The sequence below is a fragment of the Terrapene carolina genome, unplaced genomic scaffold (assembly GCF_002925995.2).
Source record: "Terrapene carolina triunguis isolate 2854851 unplaced genomic scaffold, T_m_triunguis-2.0 Scaffold120, whole genome shotgun sequence".
Classification (NCBI taxonomy): domain Eukaryota; kingdom Metazoa; phylum Chordata; order Testudines; family Emydidae; genus Terrapene; species Terrapene triunguis.
The window spans coordinates 5,005,883-5,032,728 of record NW_020664471.1 but is presented as its reverse complement, the minus strand read 5'-3'; the positions used below and the strand labels follow the sequence as shown (position 1 = coordinate 5,032,728).

Here is a 26,846-nt window from a genome sequence, read left to right as displayed (position 1 = left end):
TTTATGCCTGTATCTGTAATTTTCACTCCATGCATCTGAAGAAGTGGTTTTACCTATGAAAGCTTATGCCCAAATAAATCTATTACTTTTTAAGGTGCCACCGGACAACTCATTACCATTGAGGTAAAAATTATTTAAAAAAAAAAATCAGATTGCCAGATTATTTTTCACATGCTAAATATGCCATTTTACACCGATGACTAAAGGCATTCTAACTAAATAGTGCAAGCTCAAACAATTAGAATAGCACATCTGAGCTTTTAATAATGTATTTTCTTATTCATACTGTTGCCATGTTGTTATGAATTCCCTTATTGGTGAGTAGGATTTTTAAATACTGTTAAAGAATTGACATCTCACTTTCCTCAAAGGGAAAATACTCACCTAAATACCCGATGATACAAGACAGCGGTTTTCTAGTGCTTTTGATCTTCAGAGGACTTCCAACTATTTCACAATGTCGGTCTGCATCTGAGGATAAAAAAATTTAGAGGAGTTTAAAAAAAATAATTTAATTTTAATAGGCTAGTTCACAAATTACATAAATAATTATGGTACATCTATACATTTCCTCTATGTATTCTTAGTATGACATATTACTGACTAAAAGAAAAATACTTTCTTTTTAACTTGTATTCCTCTGATGCACACATACTAAAGACTAGGATGCAAAGTCCGGACATATGCTCATGTATGTAAACATGAAAAGATAATATTTGTGAGAACTTATTTTTAGTACACCGGGTGGCTACAAAATCTTTTGGAAAATGACCAACTCCGTGCAAAAGAAAATATCATGAAGATGAAAAAGTGATTTTTTAAAAAATGAATAAAAACAACAACAAAAACAGTCCTGGGCGTTAACAGACACCTCTAATGGTCTAATTAAACAGAAAGCCTCATTGCATTAGTTTTTTACAGGCTTGTCTGGCTCTGAAATTGTGAATTAACTTCACTATGAGACAGGATAATTATTTAAGATTTGGAACTTGCTAAATACTCCGCCTATGCTACCCTGGTAATGTGGTGTTATATATCGTTCTTAGTAAGTAAAATGTAACACTGTAGGTGATTATTACAAGGATAATCTTAAAAGAAACCTGCTATAACAAGTTCCCAATAATGATATTTATTAACAGAAAAATGTATCTTTCATAAATAGAAACTATGGGTTAAATCCTGGCCCCAAAGAAGTCAATGGGAATTTTGCCATTGACTTCAATCAGGTCAGGATTTCATCATTATTATATTACATATTTTTACCTCAGTTTGCACTTTTGAGAAGGTCCTTCAGCTTTATTCATTATATTCTGCATTTTTGTGTACCCTATATCAAAGTCATTAGATGGGATGTTTGACTTTACCTCGTTCCAGACAGAGGACTTCATCCATCAGTCAGAACAGAATCATGCAGGAGGTTTATTAGCTCATAAAAGTACTCATCAGACTGCTCATAACCTACTGTAAGAAGTTTCAGGCAGAGAAAAAAATAAAGTACTCAGCACAAATATCCCAAGTGTTGCATAATTAGCTGTCACAGGATGAGGAATGGGATTCAAAACTCATCAGCTTTTCGACAAAAGAATCAGTTATGGGGCCAATAGTATATCGGAGATTCTTTTTTATTTCTTTTAAACTTTCTCGAGTCTTGTTATCATTTAAATTTGATAAGAATACAGATGAACAGTTTTACCATTGACTTGAATGCATGGAAGCCAAATACATCGTTTTTTAAAAATAGTTGGAAAGACTGATTGGTCTCTTTTCCAGTAGCACTAGGAATAATCATACGGTGCTTTCAGTGTGCCCCACATAAAGGTATATCATATAGTGCAAAAGTAGGCTAATTTCTGCATACTTTGTACATCCCAAACTCCCACTGCGTCTTACACAAACACATATTATATGCAGGTCCATACACCAACATGTGTGTGATCCAATCTGCTAAAAATAGGGATTTGAGCATCTGACTCCAAAACTCAACCATTTATCCAGTCTCTACTTTGCCTCTGCCTTGTGTCTAGTTTTTAAATAAAGAATTCCTTCCTATTCATTTTATCCCAGCACAAAATGATAAACACACACAAACATCCTTGTGGCCATGGGGGGGCCATATGGATCAATTTATATTTGAGAAAAATAAAGATGAAATTGCCCCTTCCAGAAATTTGTAATTTCATATGCAAATTCCATGCAATCCTATGAAAAATTCGCATGGTGCTTTGCCAGGAGAACAATAACAGCTGCAGCATTTATTTTCAAACTTTGATTTTTCATAAAGGTGAGTTCACAACCATTTTTAAACAAATAGGCTATCAAATCTTCGTAATGGTTAAAATATATTAAGCAGCATACATGGAGAAATGAAATGATTATATGCTCTGTGCTCCTACTGCAAGTTTCATTAGACAGCTGATATCTGGGAAGCTCAAAGGCTCAAGATCTCAAATACTCTAAAAGCCAAGTACACAGAGTACTTTATATTAAACTACAAATGTTCTTCTCAGTGAAAAAATGCATTAGGACTAACTCAGCGAACATTATTAAGTAACTTAAAACTGTTACACTTGAGATATTTTAAATGAGAGAAGAGAAAGATGTTTCTCCATTAACTCCCTTAGTAGGATAAACACAGTAGATATTTTTACAGCTACTTTGGGGAGGGGAAGCAGCCACTGTGAAGTAATCTGTGAGATAAACTTTGCATCGTCTGTAAAACGTAATTGAATCCGGGTAAGGAAGTCATGTGCCAGACTGTGGACGCGGGTCTGAAACACAGCCCAACTACAGTACTGCTGTCATATTGCTTGACCACCACAGAGAGGCAGTGGGTGCAGCAGTCAGCCTTTTCCTAAAACAGTCAAAATTGTTTTTAAAACAGTATTCTATATAGTTACCTCTCACAGTATAGGCATATGCTGCTGATTCCCTGCTGCTCTGTTCCTGAATCATGGATTTCTGGTTAAGCTGTGTAAAATACTGAACTCAAAAGCCAACAGTTTATAAAAGGCATTTATTGCTGACATGTTTAACGCTCATCTTTCAAAAATGCCTACCTGTTCCTTGTCAAGAAGTTGGGCAGGATCCAGGAAGGGGGCTGCTGGGGTTGTCAGAGAAATCAGTCAATCTTTTAATTTGGCCTTTTGAAGTTTACAAGGGAGGTTGATCCTGCAACATGCGCTTAACTTTACCAGCTGGGGGACTGATCCTGTTCCCATTGTAGTTAATTGCAGAATTCCCATTTGACTTCACTGGTGCATGATCAAGCCTTAGGGTACGTCTATACTTACCTCCGGGTCCGGCAGTAAGCAATCGATCTTCTGGGATCGATCCCGGAAGTGCTCGCCGTCGACGCCAGTACTCCTGCTCCGCGAGAGGAGTACGCGGAGTCGACGGGGGAGCCTGCCTGCCGCGTCTGGACCCGCGGTAAGTTCGAACTAAGATAGTTCGACTTCAGCTACGTGAATAACGTAGCTGAAGTTGCGTATCTTAGTTCGAAGTGGGGGGTTAGTGTGGACCAGGCCTGAGACCACTACTAAGGCCTGGTCCACACTAACCCCCCACTTCGAACTAAGATACGCAACTTCAGCTACGTTATTCACGTAGCTGAAGTCGAACTATCTTAGTTCGAACTTACCGCGGGTCCAGACGCGGCAGGCAGGCTCCCCCGTCGACTCCGCGTACTCCTCTCGCGGAGCAGGAGTACCGGCGTCGACCACTTCCAGGATCGATTTATCGCGTCTAGACAAGACGCGATAAATCGATCCCAGAAGATCGATTGCTTACCGCCGGACCCGGAGGTAAGTATAGACGTACCCTCAGAGAAGTAATTGGGATTATTACCACCGTGAAATCCTGGCCCCAATGAAGCCAATGGGAATCTCACACTGGGGCCAGAATTTCACCCCTACCCTGTTAAGCATGTGCATAAGTCTTTGCTGGATTGGGGTCTAGGTTTGTAGGAGTTTGTATTGCTATTTATGGTAATAGTCTTGTCTTTCCTACTGGAAGACAGACAGATTGATGTTTCAATAGGATTAACATTAAAGTTCCCCTAGAGCCAGGTGTTCTTTTAAGGTTTGGTGAAAACCTATTAAAATACATTCGTTGGATTAGAATATTAAAAATAAAACTAAACCACAAATCCTGGTAATAAATATTTCATGATAACTGTTATGTAAGGCTCTGTCAAATTAAGAATAAAACCCCCTCATTACTAGCTACAGAATCTCATATCTACACCACCTTTGCGGTTACAAGTCTAACCTCACTCTGCACAAGGAAAGTTGTTAGAGTAATGCAAAAGGTTCTCATTTGTGTCTCATTCAAATTCAGCCTTCTCATGCTAACAACAGCCTTAAGAAAATCTTTTTAAACTAACCCACTCATCTGTAAGGTAGTCTACAAGAAAAATGTTTGTGATTCAATGGAATCCACTTTCCAGGGCAAATGCTGCAGCTATCACATCTTCTAAATGAATACAGTCGTATTATCCAGGAAATAGGCTTCTCAATATGCAACTGCAATGTTTGCTTCGATGCTTATTTTAAATTTCCTCAAAACACACTTTTCAATCCATTCTATTCACTGTTACAAAAAATCCTTTGAAAATTTTCAGCTGAAACCTGTTATCTTTACATCTTCTCATACCTTTATCTTATGCAAACACTGGCTGCTGAGCTGGAGCTGGTGCCATTGTGAGGTGTTCATTCTTTAAGGGAAAAGATCGTTTAGGGTTTGTGGACTTTTTGGAGACTCAAAGAAATACATGGACTTCACAAACAAATGTAAAAAAAATAAGGTAGGTCAAATTGTTGACCAAACCCATCTGCTCATTTAAACGGAGTTGGAAAATACTGTGTATGATCCACCTCCTTATTGCCATTTCAAAGAATGAAATATTCAAGAAGTTGTCATGTTAAGCAAGGAGATTTCTTCTTTCATCCAAATGCACTTAAAAAGCAGTGGCCTTTAACTTCCATGTAAAAGAAGTGTAACTTATTATTGTGTATATAAACTACCAGCTTTTATCAAAAAATAAAATAAAATAGTCAGTAGAGTACTGCAAAATAAGAGATATACAGAAAACTAAAAAAAGTAGGGGGATGCTTCTCATTTACATTTAAGCCTCTTTTGTACTGCAGAACACTACAAAGAGGCAATCGTGTAAATGAGAATAGGGCCCTCTATCTTTAAAATAAATAAAAATCAAATTTTTCAAAAATGTCTAAAGTTAGGCACCTGAATTTCCCCCAGTGAAACATCAGGGCACTTTTATTCAGGTGGCTCGCTATGGATTTAGAATACCAGGATTTGAACATTTTGGCCATAATATTAACTTTAATCCTTGCACTGGTAAGACACCCATAACATTTGAACACCAACGATTCCAGTGGGCACCAGTGACAAAGTCGACAGTGGTGATAAAGCCTTAAATAGATAGAATGCAATTGTTATTCACATTGGAAATTGGCCAGGTACCAGAGCAGCCACCCTTACTCTTGTGAAAAGAGTCACAGGATGTTTCACAACAAGAAATGGTCGAGATTTTGGTTTTATATGTCATCTGAAAAACAGCATCTCCAGCAGCAGTCTGCTCCCAATCCTGCTTCCATGAATCATGCTGAGCCGCAGGTTCAACTCAGATTCAAAGAAGAGTGCCATCAACTTGAATTACAAACCTACTTCTTTGGTTTTCCGAGAGGCCTCCCATCGAAGCACTGACCAAGTTCAATCTGCTAATTTACGAGACCTGACAAGCTCACAAATTGAGATGGCATAGCTATTGCCTGTATGCTAAGATTATATTATGACTGACCACGTCTATTGTCAGAAACACCTATTCTTGTGAATCTCCAGAGCATCAACATAAACAATCTTTTTCCTTAAAGAATGAACACCTCACTATGGCACCAGCTCCAGCTCAACAGCCAGTGTTTGCATAAGATAAAGGTATGAAAAGATGTAAAGATAACAGGTTTCAGCTGAAAATTTTCAAAGGGCATCAACATCTAAGTTCTAGTTCCAACTAAGTTTATATACAGTGCATGATTTTTATTTCCAGCCAGAGTAAGAACAGATTTACTCTTGTGATTTTCTTCTATTCTGATTAGTAACACTGAATCTTTGCCCACCAGAAGGCTGGGATCTGACACGTTTTCTGTGAAATAAGGATTCTTTTAATCCTCAGTCCTTCCTTTATGCTCTTCGCTTAGAACTGTTCTCCACTCTCTTGAGCTTTCTATAGAGGAAATGTGGTTTCCTACCCAAGCACTAGCTAGCTCTCCTAATCTCAGTTCTTAGCACTGCATGTTGTCTGGTTGAGTGGTTTCCGACCATCTTTTGACTGAACTTTCAGTATTAGATCTATGAGGAAAGGCATCAATCTAAACCTCTAGTCTTCTCTCAGTTATTTTATTAGTAATTATTTGTATTACAGTAGCATCTAGATATCCTGCGATCAGGATCTCACTGTGCTACTTAATGTTTAATACCATCTTCAGAAAGGCATCTGCTGATGTAAGGGGTGAAGTCCTGACCCCACTGAGGACAACAGCAAAACTCCCATAGTACATAACAAATAGAGCAGGTCAGGAATTCTCCAACGAAACATTTTTGTCATTAGAAAATGCCTATGCTTTGAAACCAAAACTATCTGTGAGAGAGAGTCGGTTTTGGCAAAACTCACAATTCAAAAACATTTGAAAAAATAGTTTCTGGGAATGGCTGAGCCATTACACACATTGAATCTATTTCCCCATGTTAAGTATCCTCACACCTTGTTGTCAAAGTGTCTGAAATGGGCTACCTTGATTATCACTTCAAAAGTTTCTTTTCTCCTGCTGATTATAGCTCATCTTAATTAATTAGCCTCTTAGAGTGCGTAGGACAACCCCCACCTTTTCATGTTCTTTATGTATATATATCTCCTTGCTATATGTTCCATTCTATGCATCCGATGAAGTGGGCTGTAGCCCATGAAAGCTTATGCTCAAATAAATTTGTTAGTCTCTAAGGTGCCACAAGAACTCCTGTTCTTTTTGTGGATACAGACTAACATGGCTGCTACTCTGTAAATTGTTGAAGTGTCCTCTTTAGAAAACATCCGAACAAAAAATTCTGGTTTTTCATTTTAAATAACTTTGCGCTTCAAAATGTCAGTTTATTTATACTTTTTTAAAAGGTTAAAAACAATAAAAGCTTGAAAACTGCAACAACATTTTGATTGACCAGATTCACACAATTTTTTGGATTATCGGTTTGTAAAATTTTTCAAGATTTCAACTCTTCCTCCCAATCTGGGACAGAAAAAATGTTCAAAATCTGGAAAATTCTTGTGGGTCAGGAAAACCAATCATGTCTAGTAACAGACTTCTCCACACATTATAAAATTCAAGGAAAACCAACATGCCAATGAAGGTTACCAAAATCACCTGAAACAAGAAGAGGATTCCAAAATTTACAAATTTAAAGTAATACACAAACTACACTTCACCCACCACTGACATGCAACCACCTTTGGGGTGGAACCCAGCAGCTATTTTACAGAGCCTAGTAACAACACACAACAGTTGAGGCAGGAATTAAAAAAAAGACTATCCTGAGTTGAAATTTATGTTAAAAAACGGAGACTGGCATTCTCAGGTCAAGTGAATCCAGATGTAGAACACATCTTTTTGAGTGTGCCCCTCTTCTTGCCCCAAAACACAAACTCAGAGAGCTGCCTAATCAGTGTCCAGTTGAATTCCCTTGAATTTTCACCCAATACCAAGAAAACAATGAAAATGGCAATAACAGTCACTATAACCATCACACATAGTGGCCTTGACTCCTAAGCCTTCCGATCAGATGAGAAAAGCCTCCTGACCATGTAGTGATGGGTCACAGAGCTGCAAGTAAATGGTTCAGACTCTTACAGATCAAATCCTGCCCTTTCCAATTAATTTAAACTTTTGCTCTAAAACAAGCCAAGTAATTTTGTCCTCATCTCTTGCCTTTTCTGATCATTATTTTGCCTCCATACTCTGACTTCTCCTGAACATACTTTGGAACCCAGTTATTAGTTGACCACTAAAGATTTTTGACACTGCATATTATATACCAAAGACTTACCACCCTCTGGATTCCTTTTATGCTTTGTCTCTTCCAATCATCCACATGCTAATGACATTCCACCACTACAACTGTTCAGATTCTTAAGCCAGCTGCTCATCTCTATTCCTGTCTGGAGAGAGCGACGGATGAGTAGTTCTTAAATCCCATGTAGACATGCTTCTCTTCTTGCAAGCTGCTCTTTGCTTTTTCTCCTCAGTTGCAAATTTGCTGCTTCTTCCGTCCTTTCGGTACCCTCAATCCTACATTCACAATACTCTTTACCTTAAATGCTTATGTACAACATCTAGCTATGGTTTTCTTAAGGGGTTATGACTCCTTTTATGGCTCACAAGTTACTCCAGGACTTAAGGGGGAAAAAATCAAAACTACACCCAACTGGGCTGCAACCTATCTTGGCTGGCAAGATAACACTGTTGCTTATGACAAGGAGAAGTAGAGGAGGCTGGCTTGCTTGGAAATGCAGCACTCAGGAATGGTAGTAGCCTTTGACTCTGAAAGGAACAAGCCTTCCTCAGGGAAAGCTATGCCTGGGTATAAACTACTGATTCTGCCTCTTGACTGAACAGCTGGAGTTTGCCCAGAACAGTGATCTCTGACCTCCATGTTCAGGGTCCCAACAAAACACCTGATGCTGGTAAATGGAGCATGGATCAGGGGGTATGAAATCTACGTCCTGTGACCAAGGCCAAATGTGTATGCTTGGAGGCCATCAATCATAGGAGGGAACAAGAGGAGAAATGCATTATTCCATCTGATTTATCATATACGAAAGAGACGAAGAAGAGCAAACCCTCAAGATGGATTTGGTTCTTCGTGTCCTTTCTTCATAGCTTTAACTAAAGCCAGGGCCTGATGTAATCACAATGGAAAGGCCCTGTAACTGATAATGCGGTTTATGGTGGCTCGAAAGGCAAACAGGCAAAAGTGGTAGCCTCTCTGATGGACTGCTCTCCATATTACTGGTTTCTTCCTAGTTATCATGTCAACCAATATCACTCCTTAATGGTCTTGTAAGGAGTCTGGAGATGGACATACACAAGCTTTTGGAACTGTGCAATCTTGAGTGTTTGTCCTTGAGTTGATCTCCTGTAAGGCTTTTGCTGTCAGCTCCTCCTGGGGTTGAAAATCTCTGGGCCCAGACACAGGGCTGTCTCATTTGGGATTAAATCCTCTTGATCCCTAGTAAGATTCTGGATGTGATATCAGATATACTTATTTGCCTTTTTTAAAAGCAGTTTTATGGAATTTTAATATTCTTTAACTGTAAGTGCCTGGCCACTATGGCAAAAATATGTTCTATACATAAATAAAAAAACCATTTTCTGGCTTTGATATTTCATACTTTAAGGCAGCATAAAAATGTAATACATTAAAAAAAACTACTGGTAAAAAATATTTTCAGACTAGATTTAGCCAGTAAGGTCATTGGTAGAAAATCTAAATTCTTGATACAAGCACCTCATGTGAATTAATAAGCAATAGTTTTGTAAATGTACAGCATGCGCTTTATCCACTCAGAAAGGTAGGCAAATCAATATTAGGACCTGATCTATAGAAATAAAAATGAAGCAGAATGTACATCTTTTTGTTATTGAAGCAGTCCACAACATGAAGTACCAGGTACAGACCTTTTGTTATTTAAAGCTGTATATCTGGCAATTAAATGTTGATAACGTTTAGAGACAACTATCCAGATTTATTGCCAAATTGCATAAATTCTGCTCTCAGTTGTGTAAATCCAGCATAACTACATTGTCCTCTGGTGAGTTATTCTCGATTTACATTGCTATAAATGTGAGCAGAATAGGAAAATCTCTTTTCTCCCAGTAATAAGATCCACAGATCCATTACAATGGGTACTTTGGCATGCTTGTGGCAAAACCAGACTTGTCAGTCACTGGTAGCAGAGGAATGCTGCACCCCCTTAAATTTCTTCCAGTCAAGACAATTCAGTTCTACTTTCCTAAGCCACAGATAGTGTTAAATATGCTTTGAGGAAAAAGCTCAGCAATTTTTCATACTACAGAGCATGAGAAATTAATGAAACCAACCCAGATCCTGGGATGTCAGTTTCTGTCTCTATTCTGGATGATATTTGTCAGGGCAGGTCCGAGAACCTTATTGCTCAAAAGAAAGAAATTTTTCAGGTAAGCACAAATAAGTGTTCCTTTCTTCATCATGCTAAGGTCATGCCCTCTGGAGTTGCATGTTTATGTGCCAGTTTAGGTGGTGCCACCTGCCACACATCCTCTCAGTTCTTTCTTGCTGGTAACTCAGACAGAGGTAGGAGGGTGGGTCATGGAATAGACACGAGCAACGCATCTCACAGAACAACAGTTATGAAACTGCAGGGTATAACTGGCTGTCACTGTGTTCAGGACCCAAAGGTCCGATGATATGAATGATCATGCCAGGCTGAAGAGCAACAAATAGTCAAAAATGAGAGGGGAGGCTGATTTGAAACGGTGACTGGTACAGCGCCCTCGAGTGCACCTTCTAAAGGCCTGCCTGAGCACACCGGAATATCTCTAAGACCCCGACCTGGAGGCTGAGGTGGGCAGAAGTGGTTGGCGCCATTTATAACCCCTCCCTTTTCTTTTGTAGGGCTCTTGTCTTGGAGGCGCTGAGAACAGAGAAGGCTGCCTGAGGCCTGAAGTGCTTTCTGGAAGCAGACAGAGCATACGGGCCTAAGGATCATAGAGTGGCCCTTGAGTCCTTCAGTCCATGAAGTCTCGTGTCCATCTGCTCTGAGAAAAAGGAGGAGCCTTCAAAGGGGAGGTCCTGGATGGACTGTTGGACCTCGTGAGGAAGGCCGGAGGACAGGAGCCAGGAACAGCACCTCGTGGTGATCGCAGAGGCCACTGTCTGGGCCACCGAGTCGGCAGTGTCCAGAGCCGCCTGGAGGGAGGTCCTGGCCACATTCTTACCCTCTTCCAAGAGGGCCGCAAACTCCTATCTTGACTCTTGGGACAGTTAGTCTTTGAATTTATTCAGGGAGTCCCACAGATTAAAATCGTATCTCCCCAGCAAAGCTTGCTGGTTAGAGATGCATAGTTGGAGGATATTCATGGAATAAACCTTTCTTCCACAAAGGTCTAGTCTCTTTGTGTCTTTCTGTTTCAGGTAGCACTTGACTGGCCCTTTCTTTCGCTGCAGACACCACCAGGGAGTGAGTGTGAGTGTGTGTGACTATTCGAACCCGCTATTTCTACTCTGCCCTCTTTGAAGTGGGGGCCAGAAAATGAGTTTGCCACAGGGCCTTGACTGGTTCCAACACCATCTCATTGATGGGCAAGGCCACCTTGGATGGAGCTGCAGCAGCCAGGATATCAATAAGGCTGTGAGATGTCTCTTTGAGCTCCTCAGTTTCCAGGTCAGTAGTGACTTGCTTCAGAAGGTCCTGATGGGCCCTGAAATCATCATATGGAAGCAGGCTGCTGGGACCTGCAACAGCCTTGTCTGGGGAGGACGAGGAGGAGCTCCTTCCTCTTCCTCGACTATGTCCACTGGAGGCATCTCCTGGATGTTGGTACTGGAGTTCGGGTCAGTGCTGAGTGGAAAGGAGCTGTAGCCTGTCTTTTGGAGACCACCAAGTAGGAGTGATGGGAGGACAGATCAGGTACGGAGGGAAACCTCCAGGGGTTTCAGTAGGGCCACATAGGACAGGTGCCCACCGTAGAACCATCGCTGAAGCTTGGTGGCACGTAGGCTGGGTACTGATGGTGGGCTTTTGGCAGTACATAAGGTTCACCTTCAGATTCTGAGGAGGATTCTTCTCTTGGCAACCACGATGGAGCGGTACCCACTTCTGCTGCCATATGGTGCCAGGGTTCCAGGGACCGGCGATGTGCTGGAGATCAGGACGCTGGGATGAGGTGGTGCTTGCTGGGGACCTGGTGCCGGGAAAGCGCCTGATGCACCCTGTTCCCTCCTGCTTCTGGACACTGGAGCTGGTGGGTGCCCCAATGGAATTGGCAGGACTGGAAGAAAGAGAAAGTCCCTAGATGCCTGAAAAGCCTCCAGGGTTGATGGTACTGTCAGTCCCCTCGCACCGCATTAACTTCCTAGTGTCGGCGGAGGGTTCTACACTGGAATCAAGGCCCTTCGCAGAGTCGACAGTGCTGACATGGGTCCGGGGGGAGAAAAGTGGCCCAGCATGGGTGTAACTAAATTGCCTTCTCCCTGCTTGTTTCTCTCTTCTGCACCGGTGAGCACCCTCTCTTGGTACGCTGCTTCTTGTGCTTCTTCCTTGGCACCGGAGATGGAGAACGGTGCCTGGAAGAGCTCAGTGCCGGGGGAGCGCTTCACACCGACACTGAAGTACTCAGCACCAAATCAGAGTGGCTTGGCTCTGAGACAGGTCTGAGGGCAGCTTCCATGAGGATAGCCTTCAATCTGATGTCTCTGTCCTTTTTAGTGTGGAGTCTGAAGTCTGGACAGATCAGACACTTGTCCTTCACATGAGTTTTGCCCTTTACGCAGCTGGAGTGCAGGTTAGTCATGGGCATAGGCATGCCACAGGAGGCACAAGACTTGAAGCCCGGGGACCAGGGCAAAGAAGTCCCTCTATGACAGGAACTAACTATATACACTAAAACTAGTTGAAACTATATACACTACATAGGATAACTTTGAACTAGAAAAAGTCCGAAGACTACTGGGAAGAAGCCTTGCTGAAACAAGGAGGATCATTCCAGCAACCATCATGGGCGGTAAGAAGGAACTGAGACAGTGTGTGGCCCGTGGGCTCCAGAGGGCACTAGAGCCGGCCCAATGGATACAACGAAGGGAAAAATCTGCAGCAATGGTACATGCGGCACGTGCACATACCTCGCATGGAATGGACATGAGCAAGCACTCGAAGAAGAATGAGGTATATTATATATCCTCCATCTTACACTGGGGTGGAACTGATTGTGTTCTCCCTAGTTTATTTATGAAAATCTCATCAGACAAGTTGATTGTCATGACCAGCACTATTCTATTATCCCTGGCAGGAACAATGCTCCAAGACTTCAGTGAATCATTATGGATGCTGCACTCTTTCTGGTACCCATTTCCTGAGTTGAATTGGGACTTGAATGAACCCATTCTTTTATTCCCAGTTGGCATTTGACATAAGGATTGCTCTGCCTGGTTCATTAATGCAATCATTAATCCAGTAAGACCTGGATTTTTGTTTCTGTGACACCACTTATTTTCCGTTATGGGGGTCTTCATCTTTATGTTAACATTCTTCTGAGATGGAGAACTTGTAACTGACAACATTCAGCCCCAGCCCAGGCCTATATCTGACTTCCCTGGAACCAATGTCTATATGCATCATGAATCCAAGATAGTACAGAAACCATACAACTCTATGTTTTTTGAAGCTTTCTCTCTGTCCAGATCACTGATCAGAAAAATTGCCGGGCAAGAAATAAAAGTGAATTTCCTTCTTTTATAAAGCCAATATTAATATTGCCATGACCCTGGAGGAGATCCGGGGGGCATTTTCAGATCAAATGATCTGAAACAGTAATGATTGATGTTGGGGTGGGAAGAAGCTTCTATATATATGCAAAACTTAGATGTCCGTGAGATGGTAACATGGAAATGTGCAGATAAGCCTCCTTTAGGAACTTATTCAGATGTTTCAGACACAGCCCTGCTCTGTTTGTTCCTGATACTCTGAGGCTAGAGATAGGATGGGAAACAGGTTGCATTGCTTTGTTCTGAAGTAGGTTATGGATGATTTCATTCATACCCTGGCATTTCCATGGGTTGCTTGAAATTGGGAATGAGCCAAAGCTGTTCCTGTGATTCATTCACAGCTACATAGGGTACCCCCTCTGGACAATGTCCAGTGACCTCATTTTGACCAAAGTTATGGATCGCCATTTGCTCCCAAATGGAAAGAGCCTGGCACCAACCAGGGGTCTAACTCCAGATAAGGCTGGTTGGGAGTTATGCAGATAGCTCTGAGGAAAATAAGGGCAGATGAGACCTCGCCTCGCCTACATACCTCGCCACTTGTTCTAGCTACCACTTGCAAAAAGGTGTTTTCTCCTGTTGTACTGCTTCAACTGGCCATATCTAATGGTCCCATCTGTCATCAAAATCTATGTCACATGACCTATATTCCTTTCTATAGCATGTGGCAGGAGCCAGGATTGTAAATCAACTTTTCCAATGACTTTGAATAGCTTCATCTTTCCATAAAATTTCCCAGGTAGCACTAAGAGAACTCATTTGCCTGAGCATCTGATCTCAAGGCCCAAAGCCCCACATATTTGCATGAAACAGATTTGTATCTCACTGTCTTTTTCAGGGAGATGACCTTACATGAAGGGATTTTTAAACTGAAAGGGGCTATACTTGCAATAGTGTCTACCCACATTAGCACTGCTTGTGGAAGCATGCAGAAGCACTTTGGGTGTCAGTTTGACACTTATTAATTTATTTTTTCTTGTTGGCCTGATGCCACCTGAGAGCTCTGACATCAAAAGGAGGGACTGAGGTGATGCCTGCCTGGTTGTGACTCTCTGTGAAGGGCCTGGATAGCAAGGAGGCCATTCTTTGAAGTAAAAGTCTCTCTCAGGTAGTAATGTTGAGTTCTCACCCACAAATAGCTACATTTACCTGTGGCAGTGACACCAGGATGAATTTGGACTGATGCTTACTGAGACACCTTCTGGCTTCATAAAATTGAAGCCTGGAGGGATAGAAAGAATAAAATGGTGAGTCACGAGGCCTTTTACTGCCTGTTTGTTCTTCCAAATCTGAGCTGCTGTCCCAGCTCTTGGGTACAGGAGGTGGAGGTCGGGGGGAGAGCATGGCAACCTGTAGCGGAAGCTGGGAACGAGAACCTGGACACCAGGGTACGATGACCTGTTGTAGCGCCTGGTGGTGATAGCCTACTGGAGCCAATCTTTACAATCCTGCCTGGCTTCTTTCCTACCCAGGAGAAGGGAAGGAGGTGACAAGTTCACTCTTGGCTGTGAGGGTGAAGTGCCCTCTGCTCACAGAGCTGGCCAAGATCCTCAGAAGCTCGATGGTAGGGGGGGCAGGAGATAAAGGCCTCTCCTCTGGCTTCTCTTGGCGTACCTCAGTCCCTGAAGCCTGCAGGGGCATGAGCTGCTGAAATGCCTCAGAAGAGAAAGCAGAGTTGAGGGGACAATCGCGCCAAAAGACAAATGCAGCCCTGGGACAGAATATTAATATTTAAAGTTGTTGATTTAGAAACTGATCCTGAAAGGTGCTGGTCAACCTCCCCACTTCATAGGTAGAAGCCTTTAAGGATCACCCTTGTGCAATGCATATGTTTCTCTAGTTTAATTTCTCACAGGAACACATATCTAAATTCTATGGATATTCCAAACAATTCCAAAGACAAAACTCAACAAAAGAATCAAAAATACATTCGCTACACTTCATACACTAACACACAAAACCTTCTTGACCACCAGAAGGGAAGAGTTTGACTTGTGAACCTGACAACTATTTCTGCCTTTAGGGGCAAAAAAAATCCTCACTAGAGACCGAGGAGTTCTGCCTATCCTGTGCCAATAAACTAAGACTTAGGAGTGAAGATCCTACACAGATGCTATCCTTAGGAAAATATGGCTTCTTTTACAGCTCTCAGCAAAAACTCACCTCACCATTCACACACAGCCTACTCCCACCCTGCCTGAAAAGAAACCCTGAGAGAACAGTACAGTTAAGTGGACAGTTCACGGAACTGGGAGTCAGGCAATCTACCTCTGTACCTGGCTTGCTGTATGACCCTGGGCAAATCATTTCACGTTTGTTTGCCCTCCACCCTTGTCTGTTTAGACTGTACGCTTTTTAATGTGTGTCTGTACAGTGCCTAGCAAGTGTGTCCTCGTTGCAATTTCTAGACTACAATACACTACTACAATACAAATAAAAATAAAATCACATGAACAGGTGAGTCTTGCAGAGCGTCAGAAGGGTCATTACATCCAAGCTTTGGCAAACCAAGAGGAGAAGGCAAATTCCAGAGCCCAGGACCCCTCAGCCGTTTCATGCCTTTCCACCAGCAACCTGACACTTTGGCCAGTAGGCTATTAGCTTGAGTGCCTCAGAAGATCACAACAGCTGCAGTACCGCTCAAGGGTGTTATTCAATATTATAGCTGGTGACTCATTCGTGATCAGCATAGACATTAACTGTTGTTAATCAATGTATCTGTGCCCCCACATAAAAGTGAATGACATTATGGTTTCTTTCAAAAAGGATGAAACAAAGGCTCAGGAACAGAGGCCGCTAAATTGTAAAATAAGAATCAATTAAGTGCACTATAACAGAGAAACACACATAAGTCACTGGAAGGAAGAACAAACAACTGCAAGAAACTCAGATTTTACAGCAACTTAAAATTATGTGGCCTATTTGTTATTAGATAAGATTTAATGATGTGCAAGACAGTTCCATGGACAAGCAATCCATGGATGAGGAGTACTATGCTCTTTTATGCACAGAAGATATTGCTGGAGAAATACAATATAAAAACAATATTACACACACACTCTTTGAGTCCCACTATATCAAATTATTTGATGGTTTTTTAATCTTTTTTCAAAAACAATCAGTTACTGTGGGGATTTTTAATCTGTTTCAGGGCCAATCGGGGTGGCAGAATACAACGGACAGAATTTAGATGCAATTTTTCTTTCAGGTAAAAACAAAAACTAATGTCAGTGTTGACAAAAAAGATTTTTCAAGTCATGATTTTAATTTGTAATGACACTTTTTCAGTCAAAAGAACAAAGAGAAAGCACTCAAGGCACTGTTAGTCTGATGGAAGAATGACTATTTCCTTTTCAAAAGTTCTGCTTTTCATTTCCTTTGTTTTAAAAATTTGAATTGTGTATAAAGTAAACGTCCCTTCTAGGATGATGATTAACAGTCAGTTGAACCATTTTGTTTTGTTTCTTCAAACAAGAAGAAATGTTTTCACACCTCAGCTCATAGAGAGCCGAGAAGCTCCTCTTAAATCCACAAACTAGGGGATAAAATCAGAACAAGGAGGGATAAAGGCTCAAGGTTCTCTATCAAAAGTGAATCCAATTCTACAGCTAATTTCCCCCCCAGGCTTTCTTTAGAAATTGGTGCCAATTTACACCAATTTTAAGAGAGACATATTTTCCTCTCATCAATGCATTGTTATTCTACTGGTCTTGAATCTTTCAAGTGATTTGCTGTAATCTGCATTAAGGATAAAAAATTTAAACACATTTCAGCCTTCATTTGCCTCTCCTACCAAAATTGAAGCATAGAGCTAAATCACTCTTGCTTTACTTACACAATGGATGCATGCTTCTCCTCTTACAATGTTTTTAACTCCATTGACTTTACTGGAGTGGCACCTTATTTACGCCAGTTTAAGGAAAAGGAGAATCAGGCCCAATGAGACTTGCATGAGTAAAGCAAACAGAATTTGTTGCTTAGGCTCAATCATGCAAACACTTATCCAGGTGAGTACCTTTACTCCCATGAGCAGTCTTATCAAGTTTTGGATGTTTGCACGGTTGGCTACTGTTGGAGTGTGGGCAACGGAGAGGAAGTAAAAATAATCCAAGAATTGATTTAAACCCATGATTTCTTTATCATGAAGAGTAATACATTAACATCCCAATGTAAAACCTTAGGGGAAAATTATTCCTTACTTTTGCCTTAATCCAGTAACTATACTTATAAAATCAGTTCTAATTCTCAAAAATTTTATCTTCAATAATAACATAAGTAACAATGTCCCAGCATGGCAGACCTAACCTTGTTAACTCTTTCTCTGCTAGATCTGATGTTATGTGAGATGATGTGGTAGTGCATTCCATACTGGTGCACGAAATGCAAGCTTTGAAGATACTGTCCCATGGAAGTTGAGTAAAGGCACGTCTTCACTACAGGGGGGCGTCAATTTAAGATACGCAAATTCAGCTACGCAAATAGCGTAGCTGAATTCGACGTATCAGAGCCGACTTACCCTGCTGTGAGGACGGTGGCAAAATCGACCTCCGCGGCTCCCCCGTCGACGGCGCTTACTCCCACCTCCGCTGGTGGAGTAAGAGCGTTGATTCGGGGATCGATTGTCGCGTCCTGACAAGACGCGATAATTTGATCCCCGAGAGATCGATTTCTACCCGCCAATTCAGGCGGGTAGTGTAGACCTAGCCAAAGTTAGCCATGTGGTATCTGCATTAAATTATACATTTAGGACATGATCAAAAGCCCAGTGAAGTATCCAATAACTTCAGTGGATGTTGGACTGGGCTCTAAACACACAGGAGCATACAGAAGCCATTAATTTACTACCTTTTCATTTGTAACATTTCTCAGCCATTTCTCATATTTTCACCTCCAAAAAGCTATTTAAGTTCACTCTGGCTAAATATGCTTTCATTAAGTTACTAATGCAGAAGGTTCTTTATGTTTTTGTTTTACAAGAACACAGCAAAAGCACAAAAACAGTATGGAAATGTGTAAAACTAAAATTTAAGAATGGATGAAAGAAGTAAAACTTTAGTGAAACAGTAAGTGTGGCCATCATGATCTTTAGAGTTTAAAAATATTAAGTGGACATAAAAGGCACAGATTCTGCCATCCTTATTTATATGATGAGTAGAACCTTACTCCTTTAATAGTCCCATTGAAATCAAATTGTGTAAGAGTAGCAGAATCTAGCTCTGTATCTTTAGTTGTGAAAAACAAAAAATAAATGCTTTAAAAGCAAACTCATATTTCACCGTACCTTGTAGGAAATATGGCTTGTGTGTTACAGAACATGAACACCAGTTTCCCATAAGATTTGCTGATACTAGCAAAAACGTTTATGACAGTATGTGATACAGGTGGATGAGAAGATGATGCTCTTTCTTAATCCATTTGCCATACCCCCTTTTCAATTCCCATTTCATTCATAAAACTGGCTTGAAATCTTTCCTCAACAGATAGCCTTTGTCTAAATTTGTTGGTGATACACTGGACAAACGTAAACTTAGATCTTGGGGGGGAAAAATAAAACAAAAGAGTTGTAGACAAGAAATGTTTATTGAAAAAGAAAATAAAATGAAAGACAGAAAATGGTTGGAAGCACAGCACATTAAGCTAGGAATTTAAAAACATCTTACATTCTGCCCTAATGGCAGCACAGTTAATAGGGACAAAGGGACGTCTTGCTGCCTGCCGCAACCGGAGGGTATTTTTGCAGACCTGACGGGCAAGTTTTGTCAAACACGTCGTGTGAAGGAAGAAAGCTTGGCGCGTTTTCACCGCAGACTTTGGACTGCCAGTGTTACGGACTGGAGTACCCTGCGTAGCCTGGCGTGACATATGAGTTCTAATACGGGGATCCTGTAAAAAATCATAAAATACACACAACTAAAACGCAACAAAAACAACCACAACAGTCTCAAACAGCTACCAAAAATCCCATTACCAATGGTGAAATATAACAAAAGACATCTAAAATTCTTTAGTAAAATGACCAAAATTGAAAGAGAAATGAAGAAATTAGCATATTTTCCTACAGAATTGAAGAAGAAACATTGTAGGTCATTTCCCTTAAATTTACGCATCAGAAATAACCACGCAGAATTCACCCAAAGTTTGGAGAAGTCCAGAGGACTAACCATAGGAATATGTAATGCCATATAAAAAGATTTGAGTTTTGGCATTTTATAGATACTATCACCATTTGATTGATGAGGTGACACTGGTCACCCACCAGAGATGCATGAAGGACATTTTTTTATTTAGGACCCCAGTCACAAGGAAAGTTGAAGGGTGAAATTCACCTCTGCAGAAAGACAGCTCAAGGCCTATGCACCACTCATTAAAGACTTCAAAATTAGGCTTCAGTAATGCATAAATCTTGTGCTGGATCTCTGCTGAGATGTGACTTTCACTCAGGTTCCACTGAGTACAGTGGGACGGATTTTGCAAGGAAGTAACTTTATACAAAGGAGTAAATGTTTGCTGCCCTGGTCCTTTAGAGTGTAAAACATATGGGCCAGTAAAACACTATGTCTCACTCTATGCTTTGTAAAGCACTGAGCACAGTCAAACCTGAAATAAATATTAATAACTCAATACCACAAAAAGTATAAAATGTTCAGTTTCTCAGCAGAGGCTCAAGAAACATTACATGCCACATTTTAAATCACAGTAACTACTGAGAAATGTGTCACTCTTATATCAGAAACATTTGCCTACATAATCCTACCTCTGTGGTCTGACAGGGAGATAGTTTCTCTTCTTCTGTCTGAGTTGGCATTTTCAGGCCACCATATTTCTTCCAATAAATCCAGCAAGATGCACACAATCTACACTGCATGTTAGGGGGACCCCAAGAATACCACTGATGAGACTGGGTGGCTAAGGATGAGAAAAAAAAATACAGCTGAATTGATGTATGTTGCATTACATATAATAAATTCAAAAACACTATATGCTATTACTATTCCTCAAGAGCATTATTAAAAGAAGTACTACAAATTTATCAGAGTGAAAAACAGAACTTATTTTAAGGTGATTTAGAGGTCTTCTAAAACAATTTAAAATTTTTTTATGGAAAAATAAATAAATTTCCCTATCAGTTTTGAACTTGGGATCCCTAAACATTAGGAAAAGACTAATTTATTTCCTATGTTTTCAATGAAGTAAAAGAAAACAATGCCCCTGAACCCAGAAGAGGTCAAAACTTTTGTTTTTTTTATGTATCATACAAAACTACTGTTTATGGACCTGATCCCAGCCCCCATTAAGTCTACTTTTGAGTAGACCTAAAACTGGCCTAAACGAAGAGCTTTGCACAGAGGCATCTCCCAACTGGAAGACAGTCAACCATATATTTAATTTTGCTTTCTGTATGAAATATTGTTAAAATTGCATTTGGTGTTCATGATAGAGAGGTGAACAGCAAGGGCACTTTCTATATAAGCTTAGTCACAACTCTAAAGATATATCTCATCTCTTTTTAAGTACTCGGCCTCTTTTGAGCTGAGACCACCACCTGTGCCAAATTTGGTCATATTCTCTCTCATTTGTGCCAAGTCCTGTGGTGAGGTTTGCTATGTAGAAAAGTCCACTAGGGACCTTCCTAAACTCACAAAATGCATTTGCACTTGTGACCAAAGTCAGGATTTGAATACAGAGCTCCAAAGATAAAAGATCACTGTACCAACTCCAGCACATTACCTTGATTCCAGCTCCCTATCCATCCAACTATTACAGTTTTTAAATAGGTCATAAACTTGGTCTAAAATATTGAAGTTAATCTATTACAGTGGTGTGGTTCTGATTTAAGAGTTAAATATGCAGCATTTCTCAATTCTAACTATCAAAAAGAAATCAACCTACACTTTGCTTGGAATGTGGTAACAGATTCAACAAATACATCTGTTTTATCAGAGGGTGCACTGGCAAAAAACTGCCCCACAAATGTTCAAATGACATCTGCACTCTTAACACTCACACACAAAAAATCTTACTTACCATAGCAACTTTCACAAGCCCGGCCTATTAATGAGGTCTGTGTCTGATAAGATGCTCCCATAGCTCCATTCACTGCACCTGGTTTCCCATTGTTGCTGGATAGTTGATTGGGATTTGGTTTGTTGCTTTAAATAAAATAAAAAGTAATCTCTCAGAAAATATTTTAATAACCAGTTAATTAACATGAACAAGATTTCATTCTGTGTTTCTGTTTCATAAACTGCACCATCTGTAACAAATTCTTCTGAGTAACAAAATTCATTTCTATGTTTCTCTAATAAATTATTTAGCTTACAGACAAAAACAAGTTTATATAAACAGCTGATGAAAGGCTTTGCAAGACTAAGGTCTAAATGTAAAATGCTGGAACACAGGTCATCACTGAGTTTTACATAGTACATTCAGCCTCCCCCCATCACATGATGCTTTGGAGATATCCCACTGCACAGAAAACAAAGATGTTTTTCTAGAAAACCAAAAATCAATCTTCACACATCAAGACAAGGCTGTGCTGAAAAAAATGGTGAATTCTCCACTGGGACAAATGTGTGAAGATTTATAACCTGTAACAGTGATATATTTCACATGACTGCATTCCTGAATTAGCAGCAAAAATCTGTTTTTTCTAGCAATGAAAGAGACATTGGCTCTCAATATCTTTGATGATCTAACTTGCTCCCCCAACTGGCTGTAGGAGCCAAAGGAGCAGGGGATGGTAGAGACGGACCTTTTCTTTCTTCCAGTAGCAGAAGGTTCTTTGCTGAGTACCTTTGCTCTTTTCTTTAAACCTTGTGCTGCTTGGGGACTTCCCAATAACTGTAGTCTCGAGTGCACAGTGGACCTCTAAAGCACCAGAAAGCACAACATTTGAATATACAGAGGAAACCCTAAAGCAGTACCAAGTTTAAAAAGTGGATTCTAATAGACAGGGTCCAAAAATGACTGGTCTGTGTAAAATAATTTTGGGATGTGGAGTGGGGAGGGAAGTAAACATGGGCTTGTTTGGAGAAGACCAATTTACCAAACTAATTTACATAAGAGCACATGGGGATTTGTTATTATTTTGTTGATGAAAAGGTAGTATATAAGAACTAGGTAGCATTATTATTATTGAACCAGTCTGCCCAGCTTTCATTTTTACATGAGAAAATTTGCATGTAAATGGATAGCCTGGCACAGACCTACGGTTGCCAAAGCAGAAATAAAATTCTCTCTCTTATTCAACGTATTATTGTACTAAGAAAAGGTACAAAACGTTCACACAGAAAAAAAATATTAATGCATACACCAAATGCTAAACTCAAAATAAGGAAAGTTTAAAAATAAAATTGAAAGCTATTGTTTGTAGGGTATAGCTCTGCTAGTTCCAAGTTATGAGAGAGATAAGATGGGTGAGGTAATACCTTTTATTGAACCAACTTCGGTTCGTAAAGAGAGACAAGCTTCCGAGCTACACTGAACTCTTCTTCAGGTCTGGGAAAGATACTCCCAGTGTCACAGTTGAACACCAGATGGAAAGAGTCGCAAAACGATTACTCCATACCTGACCTCTCAGCCCTCATCCTCAAAGGAAACCTGCACAGCACTTTCAAAAGACAACCCTAGGAGCTTAAATTCATTACTTTGCTAAACTCTTAAAATCATGGACTCAACAGAGACACTGGTTTTATGTCTCAAAACAACAATCTGTAACTCACTAACCCTCCTTTGTCCTATGACGGCAAAAGGGGCGACTCATGGGTAGGGCACAAAGGGTCAAGTGCCCCTCCAGGAGCCAGCCCAGGTGGGGAGAGGAAGGAGCGGGGCCAGAGCCGGAAGGGAAGAGGCGGGGCCAGAGCCTCTTCCAGCCACGCTACCTGGGACGATACCCAGTGCAGCGCAGTGGCTGACTGGGAGAGTGCCTGGCTGCGGCAGCAGCAGGGTGCCCTCTGCCCAGGCTCAGCTTCTGGGGACAGGAGCCAACTCTGAGCATGCCAGGGAGGGCAGGGAGGACTCTGGCTTGCTCGGCCGGTGTCCCCAGAAGCTGAGCCTGGGTGAGCCGCAACCAGGCGCTCTCCCAGGCAGCTGCACCGGGCAGCGTTCAGGAGAGGCTCCGGGGCCGCAGCCAAACATACCGGGAGAGCCAGCCCAGCGGGAGGACAGAGCGCCTCCCTCTCTCCCCCTGCCCCCCCCAAGGTAACGTGGGATGGGGAGGGGACAGGGAGATTGCGGAGGGCCCAGGCTGGGAGTGGGGTGGGGAGGAGTCATGTGTGGGGGTCATGTGGGGAGGTCACATGCCCCCCCTTTAACTGGTACCCCCTTTGTGTACCTCCCACAAGTCGCCGATTCCACCTTGTGACATTCTGATTACTTTCCCCGGACCTGGAGAAGAACTCTGTGTAGCTCAAAAGCTTGTCTCTTTCAGCAACAGAAGTTGGTCCAATAAAAAATATTACCTCCCCACCTTGTCTGAAATAAAAAGGATGGTATTCTAACCAGGAAGTACATTTCTTATGGAGTGAAAGTGTCATTACATGAGCTTATACCAATTAAGTCAAAGGGAAGATTCTGCCCTTAACTACATTTGTTGGGAGGAGCAAAAAAATCCAACCATTTATTAGTTTAAAGTAAATTCACTGAGATTAAGGGAATTAAGCAACGAAATTTAGGGCCTGGTTTAGTAGTTCTTAGTTCAAGCAATATTCCCATTGATTTCAACACATGCTTTTCCTGAGTAAGGACTGAAGGATTAGGCCATAAACCAGTGTTAGTGTGTTGGATCTCACACACCCTCTCAGCACCAAACTACTACTGAAGTCACTGGAAAGAGCTTAGAGTGGTGGGATCTGGCAACAACCTCCCATGTACTAGGGGAGCTATACGGGACCAGCATATCCCACAAACTAGGCAACAGTACTACAGCTATCTCATATTTATCCACTTTGGTGTTCCTGTAGCTTCCTCTGATGCACTGGTTACTTGCCACTGTCAGAAACGGGATACTGGACTAAACCAATCCTATCCAGTATGACAGTTCCCATGTGGGAACACTGCCTACTTTCCCTTAGGGTCAATACTCACCCGCAGTGCAAAAGGGCTCAAAGCCACACATCCAAGGTGCAACCTACACCTCTCTGTATGACTTCAGTAAACATGTTGCAAGGATGTTGAATGTGAAAGCATTATGTAAGTTCTAATTATTATTTTTATTATTTATCTGCCACAATCACCAACATAGGTAAAATAATTGCGCTAAGAATACTAACTGTTGATGATTGTACACTCATATGATTATTCCCAGAATACTGCTCTGACTCTAGGATGTCACAAATTATCCATCATCCAAAATTATTAACATCATTTTTAAAATTTTTATTTTATTAGTACTGGTTTGGGCTTTAAATAACACTCATTGAGACATTTCAAAAGGTTGGATTCAATAAAAGCTAAAATCTATTGCAGTCTATCCACTGCCTTCTACTATTAAATCTGTCTGGGAAGAGAGTTTGCATGAAAGACACTATATAAAATGAAATTGTACTGTATGTAGTTTACACAGGACTCTACACAGGTCACACTTTTTTCAGGTATTCTGTTCTCTGCACATGTGCAGAATTACCATTTATGTCAATAGGAAATCCATACACATATGGAAAGAAGAACATAGTGGTGCAGAGCTTAAAGGAGAATTTTGCCCCTAATCCTTGCTAGTCCCATAACCCTGAGGAAATCATTAATGTGAAAGACATGGATTATTGCTCATTCCCATAAACCACATGTTTACAAAAACAGATCTTTAGCATTACATTTAAATCCCAAAAGCTAAATAACTAAAAACATTATGAGGACAAACCACAAAAATAAAAGATTTTAACAGGGCTTAGTTCACAGAGAAGGGATTTAGAGCTGTCCATAGCCTTATCATTTAAGGTCATAATGTGTTTCTTCTCGTATCACCTAATTGGTTTAAGAATATACTGTAAACTATAATTGTAAGGTAAAAGTATCTGGTTTAACAAACAATTGCTTAGACTTTGAAATGTTGCATTTATTCACATATATAACTGCACTCCAGAGAGATTCTAAAGAGATTACTTGGCAAAATCTGCTTTATAAATGGCAACAAGGGCACATTATGTATATTACCAATCCACACAGCATTTTAACCAATCTAGTTCTCTTTGGTTTTACTTCTATTTATCTTATTCAAGGAAAATGGTGGACAAGAACAAAGGGATGAATTAAATACAAGGGCCTCACAAAGAGAGCATCATCATCAGTCCTTGCCTTAATCATGCTGGGTGTGTTACAGGGATCCACAATCAAAATCATGTTAATAATAAGCCACAGGAGGATCAAAATCTTAGTATCTATCAAGTTACTGTAATATATTTGTTTTATCTAGCACATCTTACATATATACAGAGCATTATCAAGTCAGGTCCATTTTCTTTCATTTTTACTGGTGTTCTGACAATGGGATGTGCATTTTTTATCTATACATTATGTCTCTTCAAAGTGACAAAGTATAAACATTTGCTATACTTACTAGGTTGGGATGTACACTTGTTTCAATTTACTTTCTGCTTCAGCTGCCTTCAGACGTTTCTAATTGAAAAGATAATGTATTTTTAATACACTATTAATTTTTGATCACTGCAAACAAAATATTTAAAGACAACTTCCACTTAGCTTTTGTGAGATCACAAAGGCCTTGAAATTAATTGTAGATCCTAATAACTCAAAACAAACATCACTGCAATTCTTTACTAGTTTTAATGCATAGTATATTCCACTCAATAAAAAATTCACAAACACCAACAAAAGTATTACAGCACATCTAATTTTACAATACTGAAAAGAGAGAGAGAGAGTGTGCGTGCACGCACGCAACAGCCAGGAGTCAGCATTCACTTTATAAAATACATCATTCTAGCTCACCTTAGTAGGAGAATATGGGTATGACTACACTACAGAGACAATATCAGCATAGCTACATCACCATAGCTATGCCGGTATAACCCTATATAGCATAGATGCAGCCTACACTGACAGAAGGGGCTTTTCCATTGGTGCAGGAAGACCTCCTCCCCGAACAATGGTACCTACGTCAACGGAAGCATTTTTCGGTCGACAAAGCTGTGTCTATGCTGGGGGTTAGATCAGCATAGATATGTTGGTCTGGAGTCTGTGTTTTTCATGCCCTGGCTGACGTAGTAATTCGACCTAACTTTTAAGTACAGACCAAGCCTAAG

General features: G+C 40.7%; 1 protein-coding gene across 2 annotated transcripts in view; it reads right to left on the bottom strand.

Annotated features, from left to right (window-relative positions):
- MTA3 (metastasis associated 1 family member 3) overlaps positions 1 to 26,846 on the bottom strand; it is a 190,028-nt gene that overhangs the window by 21,806 nt on the left and 141,376 nt on the right. For both annotated transcript variants that reach the window (XM_026652526.1, XM_026652525.1), the window contains exons 11-15: positions 26,141 to 26,199; positions 21,613 to 21,737; positions 20,342 to 20,493; positions 19,248 to 19,470; positions 385 to 471 (exon numbers count right to left, since the gene is read on the bottom strand). In XM_026652526.1, coding sequence (XP_026508311.1) covers positions 385 to 471; positions 19,248 to 19,470; positions 20,342 to 20,493; positions 21,613 to 21,737; positions 26,141 to 26,199 — 646 coding nt within the window. The remainder of the gene's footprint in view (positions 1 to 384; positions 472 to 19,247; positions 19,471 to 20,341; positions 20,494 to 21,612; positions 21,738 to 26,140; positions 26,200 to 26,846) is intronic.